At 41.9% G+C, this 12,460-nt stretch overlaps 1 protein-coding gene across 1 annotated transcript; it reads left to right on the forward strand.

The window, feature by feature from the left end:
• Positions 1-3,363: 3,363 nt before the first annotated feature.
• On the forward strand, positions 3,364-11,595 carry ets2 (v-ets avian erythroblastosis virus E26 oncogene homolog 2). The gene is made up of 9 exons (XM_060909701.1): positions 3,364-3,565; positions 4,473-4,542; positions 5,300-5,420; positions 5,947-6,066; positions 6,165-6,365; positions 7,895-8,110; positions 8,215-8,478; positions 8,579-8,697; positions 9,468-11,595. The coding sequence occupies exons 2-9, from the start codon at positions 4,498-4,500 to the stop codon at positions 9,681-9,683; spliced, it is 1,302 nt and encodes a 433-aa protein (XP_060765684.1). The 5' UTR covers positions 3,364-3,565; positions 4,473-4,497; the 3' UTR covers positions 9,684-11,595.
• Positions 11,596-12,460: the final 865 nt, after the last annotated feature.

Below are 12,460 nucleotides of genomic sequence, written 5' to 3' on the forward strand. Positions count from 1 at the left end.
AGCTGGAGGACCAAATTGAAACTCATTAGGTCAATTGGCAATAGGTCATTAACATGACTGGGTATAAAAAGAGCATCTTAGAGTGGCAGCGGCTCTCAGAAGTAAAGATGGGAAGAGGATCACCAATCCCCCTGATTCTGCGCCGACAAATAGTGGAGCAATATCAGAAAGGAGTTCGACAGTGTAAAATTGCAAAGAGTTTGGACATATCATCATCTACAGTGCATAATATCATCAAAAGATTCAGAGAATCTGGAAGAATCTCTGTGCGTAAGGGTCAAGGCCGGAAAACCATACTGGGTGCCCGTGATCTTCGGGCCCTTAGACGGCACTGCATCACATACAGGCATGCTTCTGTATTGGAAATCACAAAATGGGCTCAGGAATATTTCCAGAGAACATTATCTGTGAACACAATTCACCGAGCCATCCGCTGTTGCCAGCTAAAACTCTATGGTTCAAAGAAGAAGCTGTATCTAAACATGATCCAGAAGCGCAGACGTCTTCTCTGGGCCAAGGCTCATTTAAAATGGACTGTGGCAAAGTGGAAAATTGTTCTGTGGTCAGACGAATCAAAATTTGAAGTTCTTTATGGAAATCAGGGACGCCGTGTCATTCGGACTAAAGAGGAGAAGGACGACCCAAGTTGTTATCAGCGCTCAGTTCAGAAGCCTGCATCTCTGATGGTATGGGGTTGCATTAGTGCGTGTGGCATGGGCAGCTTACACATCTGGAAAGACACCATCAATGCTGAAAGGTATATCCAGGTTCTAGAGCAACATATGCTCCCATCCAGACGACGTCTCTTTCAGGGAAGACCTTGCATTTTCCAACATGACAATGCCAAACCACATACTGCATCAATTACAGCATCATGGCTGCATAGAAGAAGGGTCCAGGTACTGAACTGGCCAGCCTGCAGTCCAGATCTTTCACCCATAGAAAACATTTGGCGCATCATAAAACGGAAGATACGACAAAAAAGACCTAAGACAGTTGAGCAACTAGAATCCTACATTAAACAAGAATGGGTTAACATTCCTATCCCTAAACTTGAGCAACTTGTCTCCTCAGTCCCCAGACGTTTACAGACTGTTGTAAAGAGAAAAGGGGATGTCTCACAGTGGGAAACATGGCCTTGTCCCAACTTTTTTGAGATGTGTTGTTGTCATGAAATTTAAAATCACCTAATTTTTCTCTTTAAATGATACATTTTCTCAGTTTAAACATTTGATATGTCATCTATGTTCTATTCTGAATAAAATATGGAATTTTGAAACTTCCACATCATTGCATTCCGTTTTCATTTACAATTTGTACTTTGTCCCAACTTTTTTGGAATCAGGGTTGTAGTAGTTAGCGCTGTCGCCTCACAGCAAGAAGGTCCGAGTTCGAGCCCCGTGGCTGGCGAGGGCCCTTTTTGTGTGGAGTTTGCATGTTCTCCCCGTGTCCGCATGGGTTTCCTCCACAGTCCAAAGACATGCAGGTTAGGTTAACTGGTGACTCTAAATTGACCGTAGGTGTGAATGTGAGTGTGAATGGTTGTCTGTGTCTATGTGTCAGCCCTGTGATGACCTGGCGACTTGTCCAGGGTGTACCCCGCCTTTCGCCCGTAGTCAGCTGGGATTAGGGTGGCCAGACGTCCGGCTTTAGGCCGGACCGTCTGTCTTTTCAATGTCTTGTCCGGCGTCCGGCGCAGCATCAAGCTGGATGCACATTTGTCCTCCTTTTAGAGACGATGAGCGGAATTATATAATATCGACTTGCCAGACTGGAAGAGCAGAGTTCTAGAATAACGTTTTGTAGGGAAACTGCAGATCTGTGCTGCACACTAGTAATCTACAATAAAGAGTCTATGGCTCGATGTTTTTTGGCATGCAATGCGAACTCTGCACCGCGAGGCGTTGCGCTCTATCCTTTGATGATCTTCCTGGCGCGTGCCTAGTGCCCTGCCCCCCTGGCCCTGGCTGGGACTTGGAAACACGAGTCTGTCCGGTAGACCAGCTGCTCACAACTTAACTTGTTAGGATATGGATGACAGTGCAAATGCACATCCACTATATCTACCTTAAGTTTAATTTCAGTGGTTTGTTACTCCACAATGTTTTTAATAAATACAAATATGGTGTTCTAGCCAATTAAGAGCTAATACATGAATTATAATAAATACTATGAATGCTTTAAAACGTTTTATAATGTTGCTGGTTATGTTGCCTATTTGTTCTTTGAGAATCTACAAATGTTGTGCTTTTTGGTACTCAGCACCTTAAGTTTAATTTCAGTGGTTTGTTAACTCCACAATGTTTTTAATAAATATAAATACTGTGTGTTCTGGGTGGCACGGTGGTGTAGTGGTTAGCGCTGTCGCCTCACAGCAAGAAGGTCCTGGGTTCGAGCCCCGGGGCCGGCGAGAGAAAGGCGAGGGCCTTTCTGTGTGGAGTTTGCATGTTCTCCCCGTGTCCGCGTGGGTTTCCTCCGGGTGCTCCGGTTTCCCCCACAGTCCAAAGACATGCAGGTTAGGTTAACTGGTGACTCTAAATTGACCGTAGGTGTGAATGGTTGTCTGTGTCTATGTGTCAGCCCTGTGATGACCTGGCGACTTGTCCAGGGTGTACCCCGCCTTTCGCCCGTAGTCAGCTGGGATAGGCTCCAGCTTGCCTGCGACCCTGTAGAACAGGATAAAGCGGCTAGAGAGAATGAGATGAGAATGAGATAATAAATACTATGAATGCTTTGACCTTTTTTTTCCCCACAATCATAATCTTTAACCCTACAAAATTGCGATGTTGATTTCACCAAACTTGAGTGACTTGCATAAAAATAATCCATTCTCAATCTTGCCACTGTGGTTTACATAAAAATTTGAGGGCTATATATGAATCAGATGGGATTTGCCATTATTCACCCTAAAATTGATTAGAATGCAGGAAATTGCATCTAAGAAATACAAAATTTTCTGGGGGAAGGCCCCCAGACCCCCCGTCCAAATAATGTCCTCCTTTTTGGTGTTATGGGAATGGTCACCCTAGCTGGGATAGGCTCCAGCTTGTCCAGATGAGACACCTTGCAGACAGAACTACTTTCTGAGCTGCTTGTTTTAGATGAATTGAAGAATTATTTGAAATGAAAAAAAAAATAGACAGAGAGCTGACATTTATGTATCATGGTGTGTACATAAGCTGTACAATTTGCACAGTTTCCGAAGTGAGGTTTCCTGAATTGTTAATATTACCGCTAATGGGACCATGGCAATTGTTTTTTGTTTTGTTTTTTTCCAAGCACTCGAGTCAGTTCTTACGGCGAGAGGCGGAGTCGCGGCCTCGCCGTGGCTCCGCCCATCCGCTCATGTAAAGGGGAGAGAGAGGCGCGCGCTGCTTCATTCACTCGGCGTGTGTTATTATAGACTGACAAATCGCATCGGTGAATCAGCACAGCGCTTATCCACAGGATTACTATCAACACACACACACACACACACAGGGAAGACTAACCCGACTGAGAAACTGCGATTTGGATAGTTTGTGATTGGATATATAGTTACTGCCTCCGCGGAAACATTCAACAGGTTAGTGCGGGTTTGGGTTTATTTATAATCCTCTGATTGGAGACTGTGTGCGTCTCTCTCTCTCTCTCTCTCTCTCTCTCTGCATCAGGGATGAGTACAGCTTGTTTGAGCTCAGCAAACCTTTTGGGGGGAAAAAAAATCCGAATTCAAATAGTCTAGTAATTTATTGAATTAGCTCAGTTTATGAATAGGTGAAGACATATATTTTATAAGTTAAAAAAAATGACTTTTACATGCATGATGGGTCTTGACCGGAATGGGTAATGAACATTTTCTGGTGGTCGCTCATCTTGTTTTCTGTAATGATTTCGCACGCGATGAGTCACTTCTCAGCAATGAGGAACATCCCAGACCCACCACACACACACACACACAATAAACCTCTCTCTCTCTCTCTAGATGCTGTAAGATCTAAAATCCTATGTCTCATCTCATTATCTGTAGCCGCTTTATCCTGTTCTACAGGGTCGCAGGCAAGCTGGAGCCTATCCCAGCTGACTACGGGCGAAAGGCGGGGTACACCCTGGACAAGTCGCCAGGTCATCACAGGGCTGACACATAGACACAGACAACCATTCACACCTACGGTCAATTTAGAGTCACCAGTTAACCTAACCTGCATGTCTTTGGACTGTGGGGGAAACCGGAGCACCCGGAGGAAACCCACGCGGACACGGGGAGAACATGCAAACTCCGCACAGAAAGGCCCTCGCCGGCCACGGGGCTCGAACCCAGAACCTTCTTGCTGTGAGGCGACAGCGCTAACCACTACACCACCGTGCCGCCCCTAAAATCCTATGTGCTATTAAAAAAAAAAAAGTGTAAACAATGGGTAAAATGAAAACTGACGCACGCGGCTTTTGAATGATGAGATTGGATCTTAACACGTTTCTTGGTTCTTTTGCAGAGTGCATTGTTTGTGCGACCTCAGCATGGACCAAGTGACCCCTTTGTCATCGGGCTATCGGTGCCTGAAGGTAAGGAGCACAGGCTTGGGCTTCTCTCAGAAACTTTGTGTTAGTTATAAATGTTAGAGATCCAGACAGGCCACTTTCTTTCTTTCCTTAATTCAGAGTAATAATTGTTGATTCACATTTCAGGTTTAATTCCCACTTCTGATCAAAAGTTGAATTATTCTCATCAGAAATAGTGATTAATCCAGACTGTATTATTTTTTTAATTAGCTACTTTGTTAATTGATAAATTATCTCCTGATCTCTGTGCACCATGGAGGGTAATGAGCAGATGCAGAATAATGTGTATGCAGCTTCAAAGCCTTGTGAAAGCGGGTCTAATCGAATCTGAAAGGAACAGGACAGGTTTTAATCTGATTCTAAAGAGTAGCGCTGCTGCGTCCTGATTGGACGGTCCGCCCACGCGCAGCCTGCCTGACACGGAACAGGAAAACCAAATATGGTCATGTGCTGGCTCAGTCTTTTTTTTGTTTGAGTTTGAGTAATAATGCCTGTGTAGAAGGGGAGTGCCTTGTGGGGTTTTTCCTCTCTTGTGTATTATCTGTGCCTGCCTTACCTACGTGATTTTCAACAGACATTGTGAAGTTTAATGATCCATCGTTTGCTTTTTATGAATGTAATTAGTAGACCTGTCATTCAGCTGGCAGTAAACATTATTCTGAATTACTGTAGCTTGACAACATGATGGCCCTTTGGTGTGGCACTGCAATCCTACCGTAGCACTCCTCATGTTCATAAAGTGCTGTTTATTCTTTTACAGAGGCAGGTAGCTTTGGAGCTCTTTGAAGACCCCATGTCACTGTTCTCGGGGTATTACCCATTAGTGGAGGAAGAGCAGGCAGCTCAGGAAGTCCCGTCAGGTTTTGAGTGTGCGCCACAAGGTAGGAAACCAAAACATCCCATGAGAATTAATCCAGTTACATCAGGGGTGGTGTAGTGGTTAGCACTGTCACCTCACAGCAAGAAGGTCCTGGGTTCGAGCCCAGCAGCCGGCAAGGGCCTTTCTGTGTGGAGTTTGCATGTTGTCTGCTTGGGTTTCCTCTACAGTCCAAAGACATGCAGGTTAGGTCAATTGGTGGCTCTAAATTGACCGTAGGTCAATTGTTTGTCTCTGTGTCAGCTGTGATAACCTGGCAACTTGTCCAGGGTGTACCCTGCCTCTCACCCATAGTCAGCTGGGATAGGCTCCAGCTTGCCTGCAACCCTGTAGAACAGGATAAGCGGCTACAGATAATGGATGGATGGAAGGAAGTACTGTACAGAAGATTCAAGCACACTAAGAATTTTCTGTGAATGCTAGTGTACACAATCTTTATTACATCAACCCAATAAAAATGGAAATGTAATATTAGAGCTGTATTTTGTCTTAGAGAGTTGTTATTCATATCTTAATCCTGCTGTTTTCAGACCTGGGGCCATGCTCTGTGCCACTGTTGACTCCCTGCAGCAAAGCAGTGATGAGCCAGGCACTAAAAGACAGTTTCAATGGTTTCAGCAAAGTCCAACGCATCTGGGGTATCTCTAACAGTAAGTCACTGTCAGCTTCCTAAACACCTAGGGTTCATGCATTCTAATGAAGTCCAGCTTACAGCATTAAAGTTTCACATTATGTGTTCATCTTTCAGACCCACGGAAATGGAACAAGCAGCACGTCCAACAGTGGCTGCACTGGGCCTCTGGCGAGTTCAGCCTCACCAATGTAAACTTCTTCAAGTTTGATATGAGCGGCCAGGAGTTGTGCGACCTGGGGAAAGACGGTTTCTTGGATTTAGCTCCAGATTTCGTGGGCGATATTCTTTGGGAGCACCTAGAACAGATGATGAGAGGTAAAGCCTCTTCTCCTGCATGTATTTATGGGGTCTTCCTAAAGCAGGCAATCTGATCATGTCTGTGTGTGTATTTTAGCGCTTTTAAATAAATCAAGATGTATAGCTATAACAAATTTGGATAAATAGATATCTGTACTGTACTGGATCTGCACCAAAATATGTGAAGAATGCAGTACAGCAAGGCCCAAAATATTGAATCTGCTACAAATACAAATTTTCCCCCCATAAATCTCATCTCATTATCTCTAGCCGCTTTATCCTGTTCTACAGGGTCGCAGGCAAGCTGGAGCCTATCCCAGCTGACTACGGGCAAAAGGCGGGGTACACCCTGGACAAGTCGCCAGGTCATCACAGGGCTGACACATAGACACAGACAACCATTCACACTCACATTCACACCTACAGTCAATTTAGAGTCACCAGTTAACCTAACCTGCATGTCTTTGGACTGTGGGGGAAACCGGAGCACCCGGAGGAAACCCATGCGGACACGGGGAGAACATGCAAACTCCGCACAGAAAGGCCCTCATTGGCCACGGGGCTCAAACCCGGACCTTCTTGCTGTGAGGCGACAGCGCTAACCACTACACCACCGTGCCGCCCATATATATATATATATATATATATAAAAAAGATCGCTGTACAGATCTTTTTTATATATATATATATATATATATATATATATATATATATATATATATATATATATATATATGAGTGATTCCACGCTTATGGGTACTGAAATGGGGACATGAACTTATTTTTAAAAATTCACCTAAAACCATTTTTATATGCCAAAGTCAGAACGTAACAGAAGTGTTCTGGACATATATATTCTCAATTTTAACAATGTAGAATTACTTTTTGAAACATAGGAAGGTGATGTTTTAGCAAATATAATTAATAAACATGTGTAGTAGAATAAACATACACATTCTTTCAATAAGATTAACATGGTATATAGCTAGATTGTAATTAATTTGTAACAGACGCGAGATGGACAATCGTAACAGAAGTAATGTAACAGACATCATTTTGGAACTCATAGGCTTGACTTTGGCATATAAATATGTTTTTATTACATCTCAGAAAATTAAAGTTATCTTTTAACATATCATTCAGTAAAGATTACATGTTTTGTGACCTGATGGTAAAAAAAGAAATGGTTTTAGGTGAATAAGTTCATGTCCCCATTTCAGTACCCATAAGCGTGGAATCACTCATATATATATATATATATATATATATATATATATATATATATATATATATATATATATATATATATATATATATATAAATTTTTTTTAAAGATCTGTACAGTGATTTCTCAAAGAGCTATATAATAATATTTTTTTAAATAATGATGATTAACTTTCTGAGTACTCTTTTGTGTTAACAGTAAATAAATTAAATGGTCATGGCCTCAACACTTTGAAACTCCTTTTTGTTACTTTAGCAGATGAGCCTTTATAGTGTTCCTCATGAGTAAACCAAACTTTATCCAAATGTGTTTGTGTCTACAGGTTTCAGCAGTGAGGACACACAATATACACTTCAGGCATCAAACAGCACTAGTAGCCTCCTAAGGGAACTGTTTGAGGCCCCAGATAGTCCCGCCCCTCTGATCTCCGAGCCAGACTTCTCCATGTTCCCCAAACCTCAGCTGAGCACGGTGAACGTCAGTTACATCAGTCAGGAATTCCCTAGTGGTGAAGCACAGCCACGCCTTAACACACACTGTGAGTCTAATAACCTGTTTGCTTAAACAAGCCTGTCTCTTGACGTACTACTCAATCATTATGATGCTTATGACAGTTTGTGTCTGGTGTGTTTCATCGTGCAGTCTCATCCCAGGAACAGAGCTCTCTTGACAGTGTGGAAAGTGTGGAGGGAAACGAGCGTGTCCTGCACTCATGGGGCAGTCAGTCATCCTTGGCCGACACCCAGCGTGTGCCATCTTATGACAGTTTTGATGACGAGTACAGCGCAGTGCCGCTGAGCCTGGGCAAGCAAGGCCTGTCCTTCAAAGACTATGTACAGGAGAGAAATGAGCCACTGGAGCAGGGCAAGCCTGTTATCCCTGCTGCTGTGCTTGCTGGATTCACTGGTGTGTGGTGCATTAGTCTCTTTGATTCCCTTTTTTCTTTTTTTTTTTAAACTCTCTGACTCTAAATAAACCCCTGCTGTTCCTGTGTTGACCTTTATAGGAAGTGGCCCTATCCAGCTGTGGCAGTTTCTTCTGGAGCTCCTAACAGACACAAACTGCCAGAGCATCATCAGCTGGACTGGAGATGGCTGGGAGTTCAAGCTCACTGACCCTGATGAGGTAAGAGAGTTAGCATGAAGGTTTTTACTTATTCAGATTAATTTGAGTATCTAGTAATAACGAGTCCAGATGACTCGACTTGTTTCATCCTAAAAATATTTTATTCTAACAGTCTAACATTTAGTTATTCTATCCATATTCGCTGGATATGAGCAATCACATGTTCTGATTGGCTACTCTACTACTAGGCTGTCAGCTCATATACCGTGAGTAGAGAAAAACAAAATGGCGGAGCATGTTGCTGAACCAACCGAGGACGAAATAAAAACTGTACTTGAAAACAAAACCACAAAAAAAAAAGTAACAAATTATGGAGTAAAAGTATTTGATGGTTAGAGCGTGTATTTTTTTTTCAAGAATTATTATTGTTATTATTATTTAGTAGTAGTATTTTTCACAAATTGCTACTGTCATTTCACCGGTTTGTTTACATTCTAAGCAGAAATGATTGTTGGACATTTTGTATGAAGTTTTTATTTATCGAATTTGCAAAAAAAAAAGGCTCCATTTCTCAAAATCCAGTGAATACGGATATAATAAAACAGTTATTCCACTCAATCTCGTCATACATGGCTTATAGCCAACTCAGTGCTACGCGCCTCATCGGCTATCAGCTCATGTACGATTCGATTTCATGGAATAACTTAAGTATTGTAAGGAAAATACGCATATAATGAAAATCTCCATATGCGAATATATATATATATATATATATATATATATATATACACACAAATTCTCATAAATTTTGGCTACATGTTTCTCTGCAGGTGGCGCGTCGCTGGGGCCGCCGCAAGAACAAGCCCAAGATGAACTATGAGAAGTTAAGCCGTGGCCTGCGCTATTACTACGACAAGAACATCATCCACAAAACAGCTGGCAAGCGCTACGTCTACCGTTTTGTTTGTGACCTACAGAACCTCCTGGGCTACAGTGCCGAGGACTTGCACGGCATGCTGGGAGTGCGGCCTGACACCGAGGACTGAACCAAGCAAACGCCTCTCGAAGGGGTGTGTTTGATAGGGAGGGGAGTGCCCCCTGATGTCCACTGTTACAGTCGGGCTCTTTAAAGGTCTGCGTCCTGAGTGACGGCAGTAACGCAGCTGCACTTGAAGCCTCTGCACTGGCTGCACTCGAAAAGGTGCCATTTTCTGTCTTTCGTCTGGAGCACGGTCCAGCTCTGGCTCTTTCCACCTGCCACTTTTGAGTGAGACAGGACTTGTGAAAGTGAGCGAACACCTGGTGCAAAACAAAAAGGAAGCTCACGGATCCTTTCCGCATAATCACTCTATAAGCTATACACAGATATGAAATTATCTTTTTAAAAAAATGATGTATTTTTCTTCTATCAGCAGAACTGTGTGTTGGGAGTTTGTCAGGAGTGTGTTTAGACTAAAAGAGAACTGTAGAGAGAAGCTTTTACAGAATATTTTTATGTCGGCAGAGAGAACAGGGTGCATGTGTAGCACACTGTAATGAGACTGTTGTTATGTAACAAATGCTGTTGCCTTTACTGATTTGCTAAGTGCTTTAAACTCCAGTCTCGCATGCTTCCTCTGTAACTGGAGAGCCATACAGCATATCAGCCAAGTACAAACCTGTAGGTCTTTTTTTTTTTTTTTCCTTGCAGTCTTACTCTGATATGTATTTTCAATAGACCATGATTGTAAATGAAATACAGTGTATAATTTATTTGAACATTGTGATTGCAGCTGCTGTATCGAGCACATTTTCTATCTGGGGAATGGAACTGATTGTTTTTGCAAAGGCCGAAGTGACATTCCAGTGTCAGTATTTAATTTCATGACGAGAGATTATCGTTAATCTTGCATTAAGGTTAATAATATATTGGTAGATAAGAACACAACACACCTGTAAAACTTGTTTACGAAGATTTATATCAAATTTTGAAACGGCGACAGAACTTTTCCCTCTGCCTTTTTTTTTATGATTAAACTGTATTATATAATGTTGATAATGGGTCGTTTATTTACTATAAGTACATTTTATTTATCTTTTTACATGTCTGAAATTATTTATTTAAATCAAAGCCATACAGGCACTCAGAGGATTCTACAAATCGTGATTTGTTCAATATTTTTGTCGTGGTTAATTATCTTGTGTATAATTGTGTTGGATCTATTTAATGGAGGGGATCTTGTCTCGACCTTAACTGTACACAACTTTTTGTACAAAATCTTTTGTGGGGGGAAAGAAAGCTGAAATGAGGTCATGTTGCTGTTTGAACTTGTTTTGTGAAACTGATTCATCCTTTACACAAATATTCTTCTCTTGTATGTTTATAAAATTATTTTTCTACATAAATCCTTTGTTGTTTTGCAATATTTTGTTGGCTGTATACTTTTTTTTTTTGGTACAACGTATCAAATATAGCATTATGGAAACAGAGCGTGAATGAAAGAAACAGCAATATGGAGCCACCAGCTCATGTAAATGGTACAGATAACCGTTTTTTAAAGAAAAGAAAGGTAGGAACTGATTCTGGAGCAAAACTGTTTAATATAGGAAAAACAGGAGAGAGAGAGAGAGAGAGAGAGAGAGAGAGAGGTGTAGTTATACTTGTGTGCCAGTGAGGGCGAGATCAACAGCAGCAATGAGTCATACTTTCGATGAAACAATTGGAACGTTGAGAATTAACACTGATTACATCTCCGAAATGAACAGACCAGTTAACTGGAATTCGAGTGTTCAAACAGTACTCTAATTTTGGAATATAACCCACCACTGATGTAAACAGTGATTAAAAGATCACCCATCTACTTTGCTCACTGATGTTCTGATTCATTTTATAATCCATACTTTGACAGTCAGATCACGTGTATTACTCTGGTGACACTTTTATGCTGTTGTGAAATAAAAAAATTTCAATAAACTTCACATTTGGCTGTTGTCATGGCTGCTGTTTAGAGCTAACTTAAGTTATCATGACATCATACGATATACACTCAAAGTATTCAGACCATTTGTTTTGTTTTTTTTATATGCACACTTTGTGTTATCGACTTAATTAAATTTTTTGGCCATAAATCTACACAGTAATCCATAATCACATTGTGTTTGCTTTGATCATCTTCAACGTCTCTAGAACTTGCCTGGAGTTCACCTTTCACAAATTCAATTGACTGGATATGATGTAGAAAGGCAAACAGATATTGTATGTAAGGGGGAGCCATGGTTAGAGAAGCAGCTTTGGGAACAAAAGGTCACTGGTTCGATTCCCTGGACTAGCAGGAGTGGCCGAAGTGTCCTTGAGCAAGGCACCTAACCTCCAACTGCTCTTCAGGCTGCTCTGGGTATGCTGTATATCTCTCTGGACATACAGAGCATCTGCTAAATACCTGTAATGTATGTGTCTATATGGTCACATAATTCACAGTGATGTTAGACCAAAACCCAAACAAAGAGGTCTATGGAACTCTCCGTAGACCACTACGATTTATTTGTTTGGACAAGGGTACAGTATAAGACAATTTCTAAGGATTTGAATGCTCCCCAGTGGGACAGGACACCAGGACTCCTTCTGGGGCAGTGGGGGCTCAATAGTTAAGGCTCTGGGTTACTGGGAAGAAGTTGGGGATTCAAGCCCCAACACTGCCAAGCTGCCACTTTTGGGCTCTTAAGCCTGGTCTGCTCCAGGGACACCATATCATGGCTGAGCCTGTGCCCCAACTGACCCCAATTTCCTAAAAGCTGGGATATGTGAAGAAAAGAATCTCAGTGTGCTGTAAAAGGCTTTGTCTTC

Source organism: Neoarius graeffei, chromosome 25 (assembly GCF_027579695.1).
Source record: "Neoarius graeffei isolate fNeoGra1 chromosome 25, fNeoGra1.pri, whole genome shotgun sequence".
Taxonomy (NCBI): Eukaryota; Metazoa; Chordata; class Actinopteri; order Siluriformes; family Ariidae; genus Neoarius; species Neoarius graeffei.

Coding starts and splice junctions, on each gene's coding strand:
- ets2 (XM_060909701.1), top strand. CDS start 4,498: ATGGACCAAGTGACCCCTTTGTCATCGGGCTATCGGTGCCTGAAG. Junction 5,421..5,946: donor TTTTGAGTGTGCGCCACAAG/GTAGGAAACCAA, acceptor TGCTGTTTTCAG/ACCTGGGGCCATGCTCTGTG. Junction 6,067..6,164: donor CATCTGGGGTATCTCTAACA/GTAAGTCACTGT, acceptor TTCATCTTTCAG/ACCCACGGAAATGGAACAAG.